The sequence below is a fragment of the Dendropsophus ebraccatus genome, chromosome 14 (assembly GCF_027789765.1).
Source record: "Dendropsophus ebraccatus isolate aDenEbr1 chromosome 14, aDenEbr1.pat, whole genome shotgun sequence".
Classification (NCBI taxonomy): Eukaryota; Metazoa; Chordata; class Amphibia; order Anura; family Hylidae; genus Dendropsophus; species Dendropsophus ebraccatus.
The window spans coordinates 64,082,683-64,106,013 of record NC_091467.1 but is presented as its reverse complement, the minus strand read 5'-3'; the positions used below and the strand labels follow the sequence as shown (position 1 = coordinate 64,106,013).

General features: G+C 43.0%; 1 protein-coding gene across 1 annotated transcript in view; it reads left to right on the top strand.

The window, feature by feature from the left end:
* Nucleotides 1–23,331, top strand: part of SHISA6 (shisa family member 6) — a 185,059-nt gene that overhangs the window by 157,240 nt on the left and 4,488 nt on the right. Inside the window, exons 5-6 of the mRNA XM_069951906.1 lie at nucleotides 14,323–14,385; nucleotides 17,672–17,797. Coding sequence (XP_069808007.1) covers nucleotides 14,323–14,385; nucleotides 17,672–17,797 — 189 coding nt within the window. The remainder of the gene's footprint in view (nucleotides 1–14,322; nucleotides 14,386–17,671; nucleotides 17,798–23,331) is intronic.

Below are 23,331 nucleotides of genomic sequence, written 5' to 3'. Positions count from 1 at the left end.
ATAGATAGATAGATAGATAGATAGATAGATAGAAAGGAGATAGATAGATAGATAATAGATAGATAGATAGATAGATAATAGATAGATAGATAGATAGATAGATAGATAGATAGATAGATAGGAGATAGATAGGAGATAGATAGATAGATAGATAGATGATAGATAGATAGATAGATAGATAGATAGATAGATGATAGATAGGAGATAGATAGGAGATAGATAGGAGATAGATAGATAGATAGATAGGAGATAGATAGGAGATAGATAGATAGATAGATAGATAGATAGATAGATAGATGATAGATAGATAGATAGATAGGAGATAGATAGGAGATAGATAGATAGATAGATAGATAGATAGATAGATAGATGATAGATAGATAGATAGATAGATAATAGATAGATAGATAGATAGATAGATGATAGATAGATAGATAGATAGGAGATAGATAGATAGATAGATAGATAGATAGATAGATAGATAGATGATAGATAGATAGATAGATAGATGATAGATAGATAGATAGATAGATGATAGATAGATAGATAGATAATAGATAGATAGATAGATAGATAGATAGATAGATAGATAGATAGGAGATAGATAGATAGATAGATAGATAGATAGATAGATAGATAGATAGGAGATAGATAGGAGATAGATAGATAGATAGATAGATAGATAGATAGATAGGAGATAGATAGATAGATAGATAGATAGATAGATAGATAGATAGATGATAGATAGATAGATAGATAGATAGATAGGAGATAGATAGGAGATAGATAGATAGATGATAGATAGATAGATAGATAGATAGATAGATAGATAGATAGGAGACAGATAGCAAATAGTAAAATATTCAAATATTCGATCCCATTAAAGTCTGTGGGAAAAAGTATTCGATTATTAAAAAACTTCTATTTGACCACTGGGAGGTAAAAACCGGAAGCGGGGGTATTTGAACACTTACTGAATATTTTTATTTTTTTTTTAAATATCATTTTTTATTGTTTTTAACCAAAACATTTTACAAATATATGTCACAACACCGAAAAACAAGAGATCAATGCAATAGTTACCACATATTAAAAAAAAAAAAAAAAAACCATGATACATCATAAAAGATGAAACAGAATAATAGGAGAAACTCCCTCCCCAAACCTCCCCCCCCCCCTCCCACCCACTCACGGTCTCAAGGTAATCACATGGCTACGTATACACATCTGTGCTGAAGCCATAGTGAATCATTACCTCAAGGTGTCACTTTAAGTTTTCCTAAAGTACCAGCAACATCTTTTTTGAGGTACCACAGGGTATCCACCAATGGCAACATCAGCTGTCTGATGTCAGACTGGGAAAGAAAACAACAAATGAAGGTTTTCCATTTGTTAATAAAACCCACTAGTGGATTTTTCCTTGTCCCTGAGCACCTCCTGTTGGTCATGATAAAGGTATCGCTTTACCTGGAGTAACACATCATCTATCGTTGGCATACGCGCTACCAACCAGTTGGCTAAGAGACATCTCTTTGCTACTAGGAGAAAGACATGGATAAGCAGGGTCAACGTACCCTCTGATTGCGGAATATGGAACAAAATCTGCAGTGGGTCTAATGACAAAGTAATATGTAGTTTAGCTATAAGAAGATTCTGCAATTGTATCCAGAAATGTCTTGTTAGAGGACAAGTTACCAAGCCATGTACCAGGTCAGTGCCTCGGGCATTACAGTTCGGGCAAGCCTCAATCCGATCAGGCCTGTCAATGGTTTTAGGCAGGGTAAAGCCATATGTGGCATTATGGATTAACTTAAATTGTGTTTCTCAACAAGTTTCATTAACCCTTAGGGGACACAGCCAGTTTTCATTTTTGCGTTTTCGTTTTTCCCTCCTCGTGTATATAAGGCCATAGCGCCTGCATTTTTCCACCTAGAGACCCAAATGAGCCCTTATTTTTTGCGCAACTAATTGTACTTTGCTATGGCAGATGTAATTTTTGCCTAAAATGTGCCGGGAAACCAGAAAAAAATTATATGTGTGGTGAAATTGAAAAAAAAAATGTTTTTTTTTTATTTGGGGGGGGGGGGGGGGGTTGTTTTTACTATGTTCGCCCTGGGGTAAAACTGACTCGTTATATATGTTCCTTAAGTTGTTACGATTACAACGATATGTAACATGTATAACTTTTATTTGATTTGATGGCTTGTAAAAAATTAAAACCTTTTAAAGAAAATATATGTTCCTTAAAATCGCTCTATTCCCAGGCTTATAGCGCTTTTATCCTTTGGTCTAAGGGTCTGTGTGAGGTGTCATTTTTTGCGCCATGATGTGATCTTTCTATCGGTACCTTGATTGCGCATATATGACTTTTTGATCGCTTTTTATTACAATTATTCTGGATTTGATGCGACCAGAAATGCGCAATTTTGCACTTTGGGATTTTTTTGCGCTGACGCCGTTTACCGTGCGAGATCAGGAATGTGATTAATTAATAGTTCGGGCGATTACGCACACGGCGATAGCAAACATGTTTGTTTATTAATTAATTTATTTATTTTTATTTATAAAATGGGGAAAGGGGGGTGATTCAGACTTTTATTAGGGGAGGGGATTTTGTGTTATTAAAAATACATTTTTCTTTTACTTTACACATATACTAGAAGCCCCCCTGGGGTAAGGGTTATTCCCCCTGGGGTTAGGGTTATTCCCCCTGGGGTTAGGGTTATTCCCCCTGGGGGACTTCTAGTATATGCACTCTGATCTCTCATAGAGATCCATGCAGTATAGTTATACTGCATGAATCCATGAGATCGGTGTTCTATTACTTTTGGCTGCTGCAGCCAAAAGCAATAGAATGCCGAGCCGGGATCAGCGCCATTATGGAGCAGACCCCGGCCCGGTATGGATGCAGGGATCGCCCCCCCGCAATCGCGCCGCAGGGGGGCGATCCCCCCACTAGACCACCAGGGATGTATAACAGCAAGTATTTAGAAGCAGCTGTCAACTTTGACAGCTGCTTCTAAGTACTTTATTAGCGGGCACGGCGATCGGACCGTGCCCGCTAATAGCCGCGAGCCCGGGCTACATGCGGCACCCGGGATCGCCGCGCGACCCCCCTCTGAACTCCCATAGCGGCACGAGGACGTTCAATAACGTCCTGGTGCAGCTATGGGTTAAAGGGGTTGTCCAGCGATAAAAAATTATTCACAGAATAACACACATTACAAAGTTATACAACTTTGTAATGTATGTTATGTCTGTGAATGGCCCCTTGCCTGTGTCCCCCCACCCCCACCCGTGTACCCGGAAGTGTGGTGCGCTATACATTACCTGTCACGTGCCGACCACGGTCTCCGATCCTCAGCAGTGACGTCTTCTTCGGGAGGCCGGCGGATCTTCCCGAGTGCCAGCCACCCTCTGCAGCGTCATCCGAAGCTCAGCCGCGATTGGCTGAGCATAACTGTGCTCAGCCAATCGCGGCTGAGCGGCTGATGACGCGGCCACGTCATCAGCTGCTCAGCCGCGATTGGCTGAGCACAGTTATGCTGTGATTCTGAGCTTCGGATGACGCTGCAGAGGGCGGCCGGCACTCGGGAAGATCCGCCGGCCTCCCGAAGAAGACGTCACTGCTGAGGATCGGAGACCGTGGTCGGCACGTGACAGGTAATGTATAGCGCACCACACTTCCGGGTACACGGGTGGGGGTGGTGGGACACGGGGAAGGGGGCCATTCACAGACATAACATACATTACAAAGTTGTATAACTTTGTAATGTGTGTTATTCTGTGAATAATTTTTTATCGCCGGACAACCCCTTTAATAATGGCCTTCCGCACAGACGCATAACCGTCCAGAATTGGCTTGGTAAGATCTTCCCTGCTGAAGTAAATTTCCCAGTGTTTGAACACCCTTATGTCCGATCGACTCGAGGCTTGCCGTCTCAACGCCCATGCCAAATAGGATAGTGAGTGAATGTGAGATTCTGTCTGAATGACGACATCAAAAAAAGATGACTGGTGCAGTGGTGTAAGATTACGGAGCCTAGATTTTAGAAAGGCCACAACCTGAGAATAAATCAAAAAGTGCTCCGAGGCTAAACCATATTTTAATAGAGTCTCCTCCAAAGTCAGATATCTGTGTTCTGACTCGTGAAGAAGATGTTTAACTTGAGTAATACCCTTGTCTTTCCATTTGTGATATAGATTGTTAGTGGACAGCTCTTGTGCCTCAGGATGATACCATATGGGCATAGACCTACCGATGGCAAAGGGCAGCCCCGCATCCTTTAGACTAGATTTCCATGCTATAATTGTGTCCCGAAGAAGGAGACTCCGTTTGATAGACGGAGGGATAGCAGGTAGTTTTGTATAGAAGAGCGACTGCAATGGGCAGGGAAAGGCCAAGGCACCCTCCAGACGGACATTGGAATACGGGCCTTCTCCCCTCATCCAATCCACTCCATAGCGTATAAGACACGCCAAGTTATAACGTCTAATGTCCAGGAAATTAAGACCCCCTTGGTCACGGAATAATTGTAGCTTCTTCAACGCAATTCTGGGGCGCTTGCCTCCCCAAATGAATTTAATAAAGGCAGAGTTCAACCGGCGAATATCATCATGTTTGGGGGCTGCTGCGTGTGATATCACAGATAATACCCACCCTATAGGCCTCACAATATCTGATATATGAGATTTACTACGGTTGTATAATGGAGAAGCACAAGCCCAAGGCGATGAGATATGAACGGCGACCTCTGCAGGCTGGAGGTTAAACAGGACACGATTACATCCCCGAGGGAGAAGCAAGCCACCAGAGTCATCCTGCATTATAATTTCAGATTAGATGGCTGCTATCGAACATCAATGCAAATTCAGTAATAACATGTAATCTTCTCCCGCTAAACCCGCGACTGGGAATCAGGCGTCGCTGTACCCCGGCCACACAGAGACGCGACTGCTCTGCTCATTTCTACTGAACGCTGTATACACTAAACGTAGGAAAATCAGCGATAAAAACACACAAAAAAGTATAGGTTGCAATCTTCTTTGTGGCCATTCATAGATGGGGGCGCTGTGGAGCGTTAATATTATTACTGGTGGGAACCATGTTTTATGTTTCTGCCAATGGCATCTATCAATAAGATGTATGATTTGCTGCCATTGTTGGAAATCCAATACGTAGAATCTGATTGGCTGCTATGACTTGGGACCTGATCGACTGTCAGTACTTGGAATTTCATTGGCTGTATTACTTGAAACATGATTGTCAGCACATAGAATCCGATTGGCTGCCATCACTTGGGACCTGATTGATTGTTATCAGCACCTGGAATCTGATTGGCTCCCGCCACTTCCAACATTATTGATGTCAGTAGTTGAAACCTGATTGGCTGACATCATTTGAACCCTAATCAAGTGTGAGTGCTAGGAATCTGATTGGCTGCCATCATTTGAATCCTGATCGATTATACTAGGAATCTAATTGGCTGCCATCATTTGAATCCTGATCAATTGTGAGTACTAGGAATCTGATTGGCTGCCATCATTTGAATCCTGATCGATTATACTAGGAATCTAATTGGCTGCCATCATTTGAATCCTGATCAATTGTGAGTACTAGGAATCTGATTGGCTGCATCATTTGAATCCTGATCGATTATACTAGGAATCTGATTGGCTGTCATCATTTGAACCCTGATCGACTGTGAGTACTAGGAATCTGATTCCTAACAAGTGCTGTGTTTCGAGACTCTTAAATGAGGCTCCTTGGGCTCTTCTTTTTGCATATTCATGTTTCCCTGGAAGCAATGCACCTAGGATTTCACTGCATTGAGCGCTGTAACTAGCAGCCGGCAGTGTTATCTTTGGCTGGTCTCCCTGAGATCAGTGATCTGTTTCTCTTAGGAATCTGATTGGCTTCCGTAAATTGATCTCTGGTTGATTGTGAGTACTAGGAATCTGATTGGCTGCCATCTCTTGGCATCTGATTGTCAGTGCTCAGATCTGATTGGCTTACTGGTTGCTGTCACTTAGAACCATATTGATGTCAGTATTTAGAATCTAATTGGCTGCCAAGACTTAACTTGATAGTTATTACTTGAAATCTGATTTGCTGCCAATGGTTGCAATTCTCACTCTGTATGACATTGAATACTGGATCCCTGGCAGCCAATTAGATTGCACCATCCAGTCTCCAACCTTTGCTTGAACATTGAGGACAAATATTGATTGGCTGCTCTAAGAACCTGACTGGGGGTTAGGACTTGGAATCTGATTGGCTGTCATCCTGTGGAACGATTGGTTTTCATCTGTGGAATCTGATTAGTTTTCCTCTGTGGAATCTGATTGGCTGCTATCCAGTGGAATCTAATTGGCTGCCATCCAGTGGAATCTAATTGGCTGCCATCCAGTGGAATCTAATTGGCTGCCATCCAGTGGAATCTGATTGGCCGCCATCCTGTGGAATCTGATTGGCTGCCAGACAATGTAAAATTTTTTCCTCCAAAACTTCGCAGCTGACTTTGTAGTAATGAGCGGGTGCTGCATCCCGTATAATCCTGAGTAATGTCTCCGATCCCTCCCATTGTCTCGGAGGAGGGGGGTGAGCCCCTCCATAATCCACGCGCTATCAGTTTCACCAATTAAGTAGAGCGCAGCCTCTCTGGCTTCGCCTCTGCATCTCATCTATACCGGAATACATTTTATGGGATTACTTTAGGATAATAATAGGATGTAAGAGTCTTAACCCGGATTTATTTGTCGCAGGGAAAATAAAAGGTTTACAGCGCGAGGTAACTTCTAAACCAGATATTGGGTTATTACGTATGGGATTTAAAGGGACAGGCACGGTTCTGAGAGAGGTAGAGGATATGGGATACTGGCAGTGTACACACTAAGAGGAAAACCTGCAGAGTGCAGCTCTGGAGTGTAATATAGGATGTAACTCAGGATCAGTACAGGTTCAGTAATAAGTATGTACACAGTGACCCCACCAGCAGAATAGTGAGTGCAGCTCTGTGGTATAATATAGGATGTAACTCAGGATCAGTAATGTAATGTACAGTATATACACAGTTACTCCACCAGCAAATTAGTGAGCGCAGCTCTGGAGTATAATACAGGATATAACTCTGGATCAGTACAGGATCAGTAATGTAATGTATGTACACACTGACCCCACCAGCAGAATAGTGAGTGCAGCTCTGGAGTATAATACAGGATCAGTAATGTAATGTATATACACACTGACCCCACCAGCAGAATAGTGAGTGCAGCTCTGGGTACAGGATGTAACTCAGGATCAGTAAGGTAATGTATATACCACTCCCATCAGGATATGTTATAAAGTGTCCCCTTTAATAGCAGAGAGGCAGGTGAGGTAACACACAGGGTGATAGTGAAGGAAGATAAAGTCCTCTGAATTGTGGGAGTAGCGGGAGGTGCAGGATGATAAGGAGGAAACCTGAATAAAAAGCCGCGTTCTCTGCAGGGACCAGTCAGACGCCGCCGCGTTTCCTTTATCCCTTTGTGTCGTCTTCATTAATATTCGCTGCTATTTAGTCTTATATATGTTTTATCTCCGAATGTTTCCAGGACTATTTGGCGAGATAACAGCGTGAAGATCCTTGTCGCTCCGCGCTTTAATATTCCAGATGCCGCAGATAAGACAGAAGTTAGAAATGTAACCGTCTCAATAAGAAGAGGAAACCAGGGTTAGATAAGGATTCCTGGGACCCAGCTCAGCCTGGAGCAGAGTGTAATGCTACATATCATCTAGGGAAATAGCATGGAGAATGTACACAGATATGGCTGCCTAACAGCAGCACAGAGTATTTCAGGGAGGTTAGATAGCAAAAGCAGCAGACTCCCTCACAGCACAGAGGATGTCAGGAGAGGAGTGTGCTGATCTTATAGGGGAGGTCACAGGGTGAGAGTTATATAGAGGAGCAGGGTCCCAGCAGCACAGAGGATGTCAGGAGAGGAGAGTGCTGATCTTATAGGGGAGGTCACAGGGTGAGAGTTACATAGAGGAGGAGCAGGGTCCCCAGCAGCACAGAGGATATCAGGAGAGAAATGTGTTGATCTTATAGGGGAGGTCACGGGGTGAGAGTTACATAGAGGAAGGAGCAGGGTCCCAGCAGCACAGAGGATGTCAGGAGAGGAGTGTGCTGATCTTATAGGGGAGGTCACAGGGGAAGATTTACATAGAGGAAGGAGCAGGGTTCCAGCAGCACAGAGGATGTCAGGAGAGGATGTAATTTTAGTTGTTGTGGAGGAGAAGGAACAATCCCTGGGATCAGTGTATCAGAGTAGAGCGGCTTCCTCCGTCCCTTGGTTGGCTGTGAGCCGGTAATACATCATGGTGACAGCTCGGTCCTCCCATCACTAATAACTACTCTTAAAAGGCCAAACACTTATCGCAGCGGGCGGATTCAGGATGGGAAACAGCGACTGCGTCCCTCCCACCTGCCGTCTCTAAAGTCTTCATCATACATGAGGATCCCCCCACACCTTACATCTCCATATCAATTACTGGACCCTCAGTCTGTAAGAGGAGACAGGAAAACCTGCATACTTCTCGCAGCTGAGGGCTTGTTACAATGGGCTCCAGTTCAGACATCAGCGTTTCCCATCTCTCCTGTCCTGATACAATGTATGACTATGGAGCCCAGAGTGTTTCATCTACATGGCTACAATTGTAACAAACTCTCAGCTGTGAAAAATCAAGTTTTCGACAGTTTTTTTAGCCTGAGGCCAGGTTCACACTACGTATAACACTGTGTTACTGAAGATTATCTGTGCCGTTACTGCAGTACCCGCCAGATAATCTTCATTTCTGGTGAATTCGGATGCGCCTGCATCCCAATTCACCGCTGTACCCAATGGAGCGAGCAGCCAGAGCCGCACACTTCATTGTCTGAACTGACATGTCTCTGCGGTTGCTAGAATAGCGGCTGCAGAAAACTGACAAGTTTTTTGTGTGGCCTGATGTAATCTTGGCCAGAGCATATACTATGGAGGGGATTTACCAGATGTTACGGGATTTACGGGGGATCTTATATAAGGCCCCGCCCCCTTTTCTCTGGCAGGATTCACTAAGAGGCCCATTAAGTGACAGGAAGCAGAGGTCTTGGAAAATGAATCCGTCAGTAGATCAGATAGTTGCAAAAATCATCAGTATACAGTGAATGGGGATTTTCTGCTGCTCTGGACAGTTCCTGACATGGACAGAGGTGGCAGCAGAGAGCACTGTGTCAGACTGGAAAGAATACACCACTTCCTGCAGGACATACAGCAGCTGATAAGTATGGGAAGACTGGAGATTTTTTAATAAAAGTAAATTACAAATCTCTGGCACTTTCTGGCACCAGTTGATTTCAAAGAAATTTATTTTTGTTGAAGCCCTTTAATTTATTAGATAGAAGTTAAGACCCTACACGGGGCAATGACAGGTAGCATGGAGCGTCGAACTGTCAGGTCAGCGCTTACTTGCTCCTCATTCTGCGCTCATTGCTGGCGGTACTGCACTCGCCGGCAGCAAGCGGGTAAGAGTATGGGGGGGCCGCGGGGAGCTGCGGAGGGTGCTGATCGCTAGATTGTCTGGGCAGCCCAGCGGTGGTCTGCTCCCGCAGCTCCTATTGCATGAAGCGATGGCGGCATATCCCTGCTATCTAGATCGCGCATGTCTGTGATTGTTGTCTTCTATTACACGAGACAATTATTGGCCATAACAGCCGATATCGGCGTAATACGGCCGATAATCACTTTGTGTAATAGGGCCCTGTTGTGCACTCATTTGGGCAGAATACAGTGCATTCATTTGGGCAGTGTATGGCGTATTTTTTTGGGCAGTGTATGGCGTATTTTTTTTGGCAGTGAATGGCGTATTTATTTGGGCAGTGTATGGCGTATTTATTTGGGCAGTGTATGGCGTATTTATTTGGGAAGAGGTTATCAATAGAAGGTAAAGCCGAGGGTCCCCCCTGCCCCCAGGCACAGGGCAGTATATACAGTAAACCCTTTTCCAGACTTCAGTAAATGAAGTCTGTGTGGTAGCTTCTCCCTCCTGCGCTCATAAATCCTGCGTGCGGATGACACAGCTGAGCGATGGCGTCCATAAGACACAGAACATTGCGGCACATTCAGAGATCATAACTTCAGTAAACAAGGCTGGGAGCTGGGAGAGGTTTTAATCACATTGACAGAATTATCCCCGGAGATCAGGAGACGTCGGAGAACATTCATTAGTGGATACGCCAAGGTCTTCTCGTCGACTGTCGCACATGGATGGATGTGCAGGGAGACAATCCGTATTGTGTTTACCATGGCGTCGAAAACTGATGAGATGCCGTGAAATATCAGCTATGACTCAGTGTAACAGCTCACTCTACAAGAAAGGGCAAAACCAGGACGGGCGGATGTGGTCCCCAGAGCGAGGGTGGTGGAGGCCTCCACCAGCCATGAGTCATATGTACTATAAGGAGTCCTCCAATATATGCTGATCATAGGGAGTCCTCCTCCTACATGTACTGTATCAGCTGTAACCTGTGGTGGAATGCGACAAGTCTTTAGGTCCCCTCCAACTGGGCGTCAATCCCACTGGAGACCTTGTCCTGTATGACACAACTTCTTGAGCCGAATGGACACGACGTAATAATTCTGCAGGGAAATTAATGATTTACTAACAGGTTACAATGTAGTGGAAGGTGCCATAGAGAATGAAAAGAGTGACTCAGCAATCCACGGAATAGGGGATAACTTGGTGATTTGGGAATGACTTATGGTAGAGATGGGTTGGCGCACACTCCTCAATGGCGGAGAGCCGTAGGGTAAATGTTCATTTGCTTTCTTAAAAACACTCTCTTTCCCCCATATTCATTGTCATCAGTATCAGAGCATTCATTTTTAGTCTAGACTGTGAGGAAATATAGGTTTCTAGTGGTAGTGAATACAGGGAACCACCCTAAAGGGGTTAATTTTACACTTTAGATTATAGATTCTATAATGATTAAGAAAAAAAACCTTTACCCCCCCTTTCCATGCCTCCCCCTACCAGTACCATTACAGTTCTACTGATTCCCACTGCTCAGTTTATCCTGGTCTCTCAACATACAGGAAATGTTGTGCAGCCAATCACTGGCTGTAGCAGTTACCCGCCTCAGCTGCTGATTGGCTGAGCAGGCATTTCCTGTGCTGAGCTGAGTGGAGATCAGGAAGTGCTTAGCCGTGTGGAATCAGGGGCAGGGGAGTACAGGTTTTCTTTATCATCTCATCCTGAGCTCTTTTAAGTGTTACATAAAGAATGCAGACTATCCCTCTAAGCAGATAGTCATATAAGGTAATAGAACTGAGCTATGGTAAGTTGCAGTAGCAGACACAGCCATTTTACAATGTATGGCGCTGTTTCTGGTAAGTAGTAAAGTTACCGCAGCAGTATAAGGATCACAACGGCCTCTTCAACCCCTCTTATATGGTTGGTCCTGGAAAACCTCTTTAACCTTACCACTAACCTTAACTCCACGCCACGACCACCTTGTCTAATCTTTGCCATCTGTAATAGGTTAGAGTTATTATCTGTGTGAAATTGTTAGCAACTAATGGAGATGGCGAGGCCGTGTCATGTACTGAACCCCCTGCCTCCAACATAAAAGGTCATATTTGCATTCCCGAGCTCAAACCGTTCATTTGTACAGTACACAGATCATGATTCATTACCGTGGGACATTTCCAATAATCCTTTGTCAAGTCCACTGACAGATAAGGTGAGCCGCTACATGTCCCCCCGGGTAATGAACGACTTGATTATCTCTTCTAAAAGCCTCCAATAAAGCTTCCCGGCTCCTCCCGCTCTGGGGAAGCTCCTTCTCCCGACAGCAAATGTTCCCATAAAATCATAGGCCGGCCGGTTGTAATTCACCAGAACAATGGCAATTAGTATCTGCATTCATCCCTGTGCGTCTGTGCCCAGGAACAGCAGCCAATATTAATGTCGGATTTTCCATTATTGCCTATAATCAAACTAGTGATTTAGAGCAATGAGGGACAATAATTTGCAAGTTTTCTCAAATCGAGAAAAATGTCGAAAGTCCTTGAATCACCTCCTTATAAAATATTCTGTCTGTAGTTAGACTTGTTTCTGGGAATGTTGAAGTGTCTCTGTTTTTTGATAGGTCACGGAGTTTCGGTTGGGCGATAAAAGGTTCGATTGGTCGGGTTCAGACCCCTATTGATCGCTACATCTGAATGCTTCTTTTCTTGCTGCGATTTCTGGCTCTTTGTAAATCTAGGCAGTAAGCTGGGGGATGTAGCATTTTGCAGCACCCTTCTCCCAACTCTGTATAGATCGGTGGGAGTTTGGACATCCAGATTCCCAACTATGTTACAGGGACTCCATATACTCATACACTTGTTTGGCCAACAGCTATTTCCCCCAATCCCCTTAGACATGAGCTTCCATGTCTTCTCAAGTTAACATCGAAGCAAGACACCACTGCCAGATTTTCTCTCTGAGAACAAAAGGATTGGGCAATCAGCATCCAACATGCCCGATCCTGCTGTCCGATGAGAGTTGGGAGGCCACCATACACATCATGTTCCCATCTAAAGTTACAATTATGCTTGTTGTATATGTCAACAAACTGACTATGACAATGTGTACAGTGATGCACCTAGGCTAGATCTATTGATTTTAATGGACTGAACGTAGGATTTTAGAGACAATGCTCTGTACATTTCCTTGTATAGTTTTCTCATGGATGGAAAAAGTGGCAATGTTTTCAAGCTCCAAAAAAAAATAAAAATACAGTATACACTCCATATCACTGGATCTGACACAAGTATATGATCATCGTGTTCGGGTAATTTGGCCAAATTTATCAGAAACATAGGTTTAGATGTGAACATAGCTTTAGATGGTTGGCCGATCAGGTTTGGTGGCAACTTATCTTTTACACATGGACAGCTTTAGTTGACAGCAACATGGCTGTAATTGTAACTACAACGTTACTATAGGCAGTTTACTATTATACTGTTCGGTATAACCATTCATATTTTATAGGATGTTTTCTTTCAGGTTTAGGATAAGTATCTGGGTTCAAAAGGACATCACATCTGTAGTAAATTCTTGTGTCCTTTATGACGCTAAAATTCTGGAGGATCTTTTCTGATGATGAGAAGGTTCCATATTCTCAATCGAGAACGCCATTGCACTCTCTCATATAGAGTCCCATATCTCTTAACCATTCGATAAGCCTCTAATAAAACTTTATTCTGCTCGACCACCATCTATTGTGACTCAAAGGTTGTATTATAGAATCCTATTACACGGGCCGATTATCAGCAGGCAAGGATCTTTACTACCAATAAAGGCCCAGCAATGAGCCAATGAACGAGAAACCTCTCGTCTGATCGCATCTTTGTGTAGGCATCAAAATCCTCGGTGGTCACTTGAACATCTTCCCATGAAAACAGGATTCTGCAGGCAACGATCGTGAAATTAATAGGCCGAACGAATGATGCCGTCATTGTTCAAGTGGCCCGGCCACACAATTGATTGCGGCTGATCAGTACTCGCTTGCCGGTGGTCAGGCCACATAAAACATCTCTTACTGTATATGGTGGTTAACAGGTCTTTTGCACGAAGGCTTAGAGAATGGCTCTGTGGATTGATTTTCCTTGGCCTTGTGGGCCCCGTCAGCACAGTGCTGTGTAGAACTTGTGGGCCCCGTCAGCACAGTGCTGTGTAGAACTGTTATTTTGAGTTTTTCTTTTCTGATGTGTTCTAATGAAGCCAGCCTAGGTGGGGTAATGGATATCTGTTCTCAGATGGTATTATAAAGACTGAAATTATTTGGTTGAATTTGGTTGCTTGTAAAACAAGTTAAGATTTCTGTCTAGTTTTTATGTTCTTGGTAAGGTCCATGACCATTGGTGAGGCTACCTTCTATTCTCGTGAACTTGATCTACTTGGGTTTTGATCGATGCTCCAAATCTGACCTTCGACCAACCCTCTATATATTCTGGAAAGTGAAAGCAATTTTATCGGGTTTATTGGGTAGCCTTCCTCTTTGCACAATAAGAAGATCTTAGAAGGCTACAGAATTGAATATGGTGATATGGGAAACAACCCAGAGCTGAGGATTGTTGTCAGTCAGGAGACTACTCTACAAACCAGAACACGTACACACAAAAAAGGCACAAAACAAAAATAATCCACATGTAAGAGTTTTATTAATAGTGACCTTCACGGCATCCAACCATCATCCACATCATGATCCAGAAATAACATGTTTTATTTATAGATTACATTCTATTTTCTTTTAGGCGACCATCAGCAAAATTATAATCACCTCGTGCTCAATAACGCCTCCCAGACACCCACAAACGGTAAGATGGCTTCCAGGTTTCAGGACCTCTTTTAGAAATAGTCATGAGCATCTGTACAATTTCCTTTGCAACACTGATGGTCCCTAGAATGCAGATTACAGAGGTCCAAATGAATCCAGGACCTTATGCCTTTAAGGTCCTACTTGTCCTTCTGCTACATAAAGGAACAGTGAGGTCTCTGTAGGATAGTTTGCGAAAGATGGTATTATCCTACTATCCTAACAAGTAGAAGCTTGTACAGCAGGACTCTCACTTCCCATGTATGTAGTCTATACTGTGCTTGAATGTGTCTTATAATGTATCATCCCACCTTGTTTTAATGTATGTTTTTGTTATAAATGTGTTACCTGTATATGTTTGACAATGGAAACCATCATGGATGGTGATAATACTACGAAATTCCACAAAGCTTTAGTACAATTCTAATCAACCAACTATTATTTTTGGTTATATATGGAGGTCTCCCCACCATTACAATACATTGGACAAGTCAACCTGATTTGTTCAGGGTTCGCTTTCAGAAACTCGACCAACACATTGAATTCTACAAGTTTGAGTTTTCATGGATCTGGCAACAGAGATGGCTCAGAAACAGAGGTGCCCCCAAAACTGTTATTTTGGCTTCATATTGGTCAACTTTGGTCTGCCGGGATTTCTGGTAATCTTGGTTTGGTAAAGGTCACGTTGGTGGGATTGATGAATTTCAATATCTTCGGTATGTAGAGAAGTTGGTCTGGTTGGGTACAGTTGCATGTAGGTCACATGGTCACGGTAGCATATAGAAGGAGAACAAAGCCTGCCTAATTATAGTTGCCATGATGTCAGCTGAGTTTTTTTGGTATGATCATGACAAATTCCTCATCTGGTTGGATCGGCATTGTTCTTTGAAGAACTTACCTGAAAATTAATCAGGTTTTAGCCATGGAGACTTCATAGAAAGACCATGGGTTTAGGGCACTTTAAGAAGAGCTTTTAGGAAATAGGCCTCAGCAGACCACAGCGGATTCCTTCGTCTTTGTGGTCTCCATCTGGCTTGTTGTTTTTCGAAGAACTTGCCTGGAAATTATTCAGTTTTCAAGCCAGGAAGACATCCAACTAGAGATAAATGTAACTCAAGCATGCTCAAGTCCGATCGTTCAGCATTTGTATACTGGTGGCTGAAGAAGTTGTTTGCAAGGCTGCATCCAACTTCTTCAGCCACCAATATACAAATGCAGAGCAATCTGACTCGAGAATGCTCGAGTTGCGCTCATCTCTGCTTCCAACCAAAGCTTATAAGGTTAGGGCAGGAACCACATATTTGCTTTCATAGTGTACCAGAAAATAATTAAAGATAGAATTTTCCTCAGTTCTACACAATGTGTCATGTGCAATAGTTGTTCTGTACTACCACCGCCCCATGTCGGAAGATGATCATAAAAAGAAGATCCCTTAAGTCCATCATGTCTAACACAACTTTCATTCCTGGGTAAAAGGGAATCTATAATATTAAAGAGACTGTGGCAGATAAACCATCCCCTATGCTCCTCGACTTTTGACATAAAATGTATGAAAATTTGCCAAAATGGAGGCAAAGATATTTTTTGGTTAAAAGTCAAACTCTAGTTGGTATAAAATTTAGACAAGGATGTGCCAAATTTATCAACCAGTGTGAGACATTTTTATACTGTCTAGTTTAAAGGAGAAGTCCGTGCAGACCTCTTTTTTTTCACAAGTGTCGGGGAGGATAAAAGAAATAACATGCTCTCAGCTCCCTGGCTCCAGCAGTGGTGGAAGCATATCACCAATTTGATCCCTACTCATGACCCGGGTCTTCAGACAAAGAAGCGGCCAGGGACCTGGGGAACAGTGTCAGACGGGCCCACCAGAGGACTAGAGGATCCTCCTGTGGGCCCCCAGCTTTAGAACCTGCACTACCACTGACTGACATGTTGTTTCTCACTCGTTCTTTGTTGGTGGGCCCCCAGGATCCTTTCCTCTGGTAGGAGCCGTGAAGGTGAGAGCATGTTATTTCTTTCTCCTCCCCGCCACTTTTGAAAAAAAAAAAAGGTCTACACGAACTTCTCCTTTAAGGCAACACTCTCTAAGTATTAGACCGTATTAGTAAATCTCACCCACTATGTCTAATACACCAAACCATACAGACATAGGAAATTATAGGATTGTTCATCCATTGAGAAGAATGAATTTATTAACTTGATTTGTCGGATTGGGAACTCATGGAATATCCCAGATGAGAATTATTTTAAAAATGTATGCAATTGATTTGTCCAAATGGAAATTTACAATGCAGCAAACTAATTCCTGCAAATTCAATGCACGTCACAATCGGATACAAGAATCTGAGGAACCTGCGCCGCGTGGTTCATGTCTAACAATGTTCCCGGGGAATTTATTACTTATTAACACCAGATACGGAACTATGAATATTGCATCTAAGTTCAGTGGAGTCGACTGCAGATTACGTAAGTCGCTTACATTTGGGACTGGAGCAAAGTTTCGCAAGGGAGAAGTGTGAATCTGGCGCAGTCGCTAGAACTCCGAGAGATGTTTATTTGTAGCTCAGACAATTAGAGAGAGCGCGGCTGATTGACAGTGACCTCAGCTCCGCAGAGATCGGAGTCGACTGCACAACATACATCTCCCGCTGTGGAGTTTGCTCTTGTAACATATGTAAATGAAGCTCGAAGCTTCCAAACTGTTCAGATGTGTGACTGCTGGCGAAACTAACAGACGCTGTTTTTCCTAAATTATATTTATGTACGAAATGACAAGACGCACGCTGCGATCTACCCGCTAGAGGTTATATTTTATTTACTTTTATAATGCTGGAGAAGGTGATATCGGAGTGAATAAAACATGATATATATATATATATATATATATATATATATATATATATATATATACCCTGGTTATACCAGCTGTACATATATAATTATATACAGGAGATACCCAGGTTATACCAGCTGTACATATATAATTATATACAGGAGATACCCAGGTTATACCAGCTGTACATATATAATTATATACAGGAGATACCCAGGTTATACCAGCTGTACATATATAATTATATACAGGAGATACCCAGGTTATACCAGCTGTACATATATAATTATATACAGGAGATACCCAGGTTATACCAGCTGTACATATATAATTATATACAGAAGATACCCAGGTTATACCAGCTTGCTCTGTATCACTATATAACTTATAGACCGTCTCAACCTATGTTGTATGTGACTTCAGCGCTAAGTCTTATTACTTTTCTCTCTCACAGAAAAGCCACGTGTGAACAATATCCTGACCTCTGCCACGGAGCCGTATGACCTTTCCTTCTCCAGATCCTTTCAGAACCTCTCCCACCTCCCTCCGTCTTACGAGTCGGCCGTCAAGACCAATCCAAGTAAATATTCCTCTCTGAAGAGATTAAGTAGGTGTCGTTCAATTCACATTCATTGCCTTGGGCAGGTAGCTAATGTAAAAGCGCTGGTGTTGCTAACGCGTTTCATGCACATTGCCTTTTTGTGTCTCTATTATCTGTATGTAAACTGTGTGAAAAGGGGATACGTCCTAACCAGCTGGCAGACCTTGTCCGAGGATGAGCTCATTCTTTCATTATTTGTGCAGCTACCTGGAGGGTACAGAAGTAACAGACACAACCAGAGAGAACACACATACTAGAGGAACTATACGCTAATATGCACCATTGTTTTAGTGTAGTTTATCCAGCGAAAGCTGCAGCTGTTGCTATGTTTCACACCATACATCTAGTACTTTGGATTTAGATGATGGTATAGACCAACCCAAACCTTCCACTGATCCTTCCTTTCCCTAATCTGCACAATGATGGCCGCCATGCTAGTCCTTTCCACATAAGCTGCAGCTGTTGCTATTCTCTAACACATAGATCTGGTGTTTTGGACTTGGATGATGGTATAGAACAGGGGTGTCAAACTCAGGCCCTCCAGCTGTTGCAAAAGTACAATTCCCATCATGCCTGCATAGCTAAAGCTTTTGGTGGCCATCATCTAGGTCTATGTGTTAGAGCATAGCAACAGCTGCAGCTTATATGGAAAGGACTGACATAATGGCCATCATTGGGCAGATTAGGGAGAGGAAGGATTATTGGGAGGTTTGGGTTGGTCTATACCATCATCCAAATCCAAAGCACTAGATGTACCTGTTATAACATAGCAACAGCTGCAGCTTACGCTGGATGAACTACACTAAAACAATCTGCACAATGAAAACCACCATGCCAGTCCTTTCAGCATAAACTGCAGCTGTTGCTATGCTCCATCACATACACCTTTTGAACTTGGATGATGGTATAGACCATCCCTTACCCCTCACTACTTTAATCTGTATAATGAAGGCCACAAAGCCAGTTCTTAGAACTCAGTAACCTCACACAGGCTAATGTTGTGGTAGAATGAACTGCTTTTTACTTGGCAAAATGCAGGAGCCCAGGGGACACAGGAGTCTGAGAGACAACACAGAGACTGGAGAGACTAGAGAGTGGAACTGCACATTAAGAAACACCGTAACTATAAGGGTCCTGTTGCACAGCCCGATCATATAGTGTGAATAAACGCCGATCTGCTAGATTGGTGCTAGTTTAATGAGCAATTACACGGAACAACTGTCGGGCAGCGAGGGCTGCACAAACATCATTAGCGATGTCCGTGCATCCCTTGCCTTTGGTCTAAAATGATAAAATATTAACTTACCTTACCAGGTTTCCTGGTGTCTTCTGGCCTTCCCTGGTCTCTGCAGGTCTGCCTTTGTTCCGGTCTCTGCACTGACAGGCTGCGGCCACTCAATGTAGAGAGCGTAGCAAAGCTGCAGAGACCAGGGAAGGCCAGAAGACACCAGGAAACGTGGTAAGGTAAGTTAATACTTTATTATTTTACACTACAATCATCAGACGTCGGCCCCAAATTGCTATTACACGTAGCGAATAGCGATGCACACTCAACACCCGAGAATTGTAGCAGCTGATGGTCGTTTCATTGTCTGATTGTTCTCTCTCTTATACGGAACAATAATCGTCCTCATTCAGACCGATTATCACTTCACCTAATAAGGCCCTAACTCCCATCAGATCCTGACAGTCAAACGCTAGAAGTTGTAGAACCATAGGTTGGAGACCAACCCAAACTCCCCAACAACCTTCCTTCACCCACCAGCCATCTAACCAGCACAAAAAAGTCCACAAAGGCCTTTCACTAGAGTTCTACCCATGACAAATATATTCATGAACCCCTCAATACATTTCAACCATCTATAGGAATTTGTTTGTTGCCTCTCTCAACCCCATCCCCTAATAGAGCCCTATCAAGACCACCAAGACCCTTACCAGTAGTGCTGCCAGCCCTGATGCAGCTGAATAAGATGATAGCACTTTCCTCTTCTTCTCCCTTTACCTGTTTTAAGAAAATAAATGGGCAAAGATAACAAAAGTGTCGGACTGGGGTATCTGGGGCCCACCAGAGGAAAGGATGCTGGGGGCCCACCAGAGGAAAGGGTCCTCGGGGCCCACCAGAGGAAAGGATCCTGGAGCCCACCAGAGGAAAGGATCCTGGGGGCCCACCAATGAAGAACCATGTCAGCATGTCAGTCAAAGTTTGTGTAGGTTCTAAAGCTGGGGGCCCACCGGAGGATCCTCTGGTCCTCTGGTGGGCCAGTCCGGCACTGAAAGTGAGGAAGCAGATGAAGAAAGGCGACCACAGGATGATGGTTCTAGGCGAAGAGCGGATATCTCTGCTCCACCACCGTACACCTTCGGCTCCTGCACCCTTTCCCCCTCTTCTACAGATCTAGAATCCCAGCGGATGCGCCTTCCTCCCTTCCTCTGTCATCCCTGCCCATTTTTGTTTCAGAAAAAACAGGCACGGATGACAACAGAGGGGGAATGGTCAGACAACTCCCAGGGCCTGTCACTTTAGCCGCTCCTAATCTTCCTCTTGACAAAGAACAAACAGATTTTCCCGAAGACTTGGAAGGCCTAGTTCCGATAGAGCAATGCTAATGGATACTATCCACAACTATAAATATATTCCTGGATTTACAGAATTTCTTTTAATTGCTTTTCACTTCGGAGCCTCCCGCCAGGGGTAAGACATTTACCATGTAGACGGTAGCAACACACCCAATTTGCAGAGATCGGAGAATGAGCGGAATCCATCATTGTCAGTGCGGGGGCTGCAGACTCTTCTGCATATGTATGAACGGACAGGCCGGACCGCTCAATTTCCATGACGACTATTAAGTCTGGCATCAGGGATGCGCCCGGGAAGGTGAGCTTAAACACACGGGCTAATTTCTCCTGCATATAAAGTAATGTAATATAAAGTAAATTATAAAGCCTTCCCCGGCCTCAGGAGCGCAGAATATTTATTCACTTTTATCTTGTATGGCGAGAACATAAATCACTTAGCGGCAGATCCGGGGATGACACAGAGACGGGGCCGGGGTCATTACAGCCGCCTCGCCACTACATATAGCTAGGATTCACTTCTCCAATATGTCCTGGATCTCTGCTTGCCGCCACTCAGAGGTGAAGGTTTGCTACAGTGTATCGGTCTAGGAAATTTTATGTGATTGAAAGCAGCAGCTATAGTAAGCTTTCTATGGTTTGGGGAGTCTGGGCTGATAGTTCTCCTCCACAATGATGGATGGGAAAAAAGCCATCAGGATTTCCGTCCTAGCCTGAGAATGGTTGCAACAGCAAAGCAGAGATGCTGAACATGGAGGACAAAGTGTAATAAATAGCCCCAGTATATAGACCCCTGGGATCATACATTGTGTAACAGATAGATAGATAGATATTTAGATAGATAGATAGATAGATAGATAGATAGATAAATAGATAGATAGATAAATAGATAGGAGACAGATAGATAGATAGATAGATAGATAGATAGATAGATAGGAGATAGATAGGAGATAGATAGGTAGATAGATAGATAGATAGATAGATAGATAGATAGATAGATAGGAGATAGATAGATAGATAGGAGATAGATAGATAGATAGATAGATAGATAGATAGGAGATAGATAGATAGATAGATAGATAGATAGATAGGAGATAGATAGATAATTAGATGATAGATAGATAGATAGATAGATAATTAGATGATTGATAGATAGATAATTAGATGATAAATAGATAGAGAGAGATAGGAGATAGATAGATAGATAGATAGATAGATAGATAATTAGATGATAGATAGATATTAGATGAAAGATAGATACTATAGAGAGATAGATAGATAGATAGATAGATAGGAGATAGATAGATGATCATAGATAGGGGATAGATATTAGATGATAGATAGATAGATAGATAGATAGATAGATAGATAGATAGATAGATACTATAGAGAGATTGATACTATAGAGAGATAGACATTAGATCATAGATACTATGGATGGATGGATGATAGATAGATAGATAGATAGATAGATAGATAGATAGGAGATAGATAGATATTAGATGATAGATAGATAGATATTAGATGATAGATAGATAGATAGATAGAGCAAAAAAATGTAATGAAGCAGCACTACTTGTTGGGTAAGTTGGTGCCTGCAGATTGCTCCTGCCACGAGCCTCCTTCAATATATATACACAAAAATCCGCAGCACTCGTGGATACGTAGAAAAAAACGGGAGGCTATCGAAACATCGCATTCACGTGTTTTTTTTGCCGCACCTGTTACTCACTTGTTCACATGGAGTTGTAATTGAATAAATTACTGAGTTTTTTTTCTACGTATCTACGAGTGCTGCGGATTTTTGTGTATATAGATAGATAGATAGATAGATAGATAGATATTAGATGATAGATAAATAGATAGATAGATAGATATTAGATGATAGATGACAAACGCAGAGAGTCACCCCAGCACTCCAAAGTGATCTTTATGTCATCCAGGCAGTAGCAACGTTTCTCCATAAAAATCAATATTTCTCTATAACGTTTCATCAGAGAACATAAAGAAGCGGTGGCTATCCACTAACCCCGATGACATCACGTGGCTATAGAAGGTATCCACTGAACTAGATAGATAGGGATATCTCTGATGAGGTCACTGCCGCAGATTAGCATGTACTGTATTTCAGGAAATAGAAGTAAATGGATATTTTCCTCCGTTCTCCATTTTCCTCTGATGCTAGTTTTTTTTTCAATCTGACTTTTTTTCTGGCGTCATTGTGGGATACGGAATCATCGAGCTGGAAAATATTACTGAATTCAGTAAACAACAGCTTGATGTCTTTGAATCTCAAATGCGGCAAAGACAATTGTGAACCTTTTTGCGGTGTGGGAGGAAGCTGGCAGGAGGACCCGGCGTGTACCCTCTCAGGTGCCGCGGGTAGAACACGCTAAAAATAACGTCTTTCCCTTGTCAACCTTATCCAAACAATTGTTCCGTCTCTGAGGTTCACATATTACAGCGAGAACAAAGGACTCCTGTGCCCCTACCCGGTGCTCGGTGCAGCAGCCATGTTTGTGTCATCGCTAAAGGAGCGGTACAAGACCCCTTAGTGGGTGCAGACATCATATACTTGTCTCTAGAGAAAGGAGAGAGTACAGACCTCTCAGCATAACAGCCTTTACCTTTCTCTTATTTTTCCTGCTTTTCTTCTGCTCCTGATCCAGACTGTCTGCTCTGTTTTGTCCTGTGTACATCCTGCAATGGACTTCATTATCCTGCTGTACACTCTATCTGGGATTTCAACCAACTCTATCACACTGTCAGTATGTGGAAGGCTTCTGTGAGTGCAGTGGGAGGGGTTATAGTCAAGATGGTGTAGTGGGAGGGAGATATTGTTGATTGAAATCCCAGCTAGAGTGTGCAGCAGGAAGTCTGTTACAGGGTGTACACCAGATGGAGTATGAAATGTAACATAGCAGACAGTTTGCAACAGA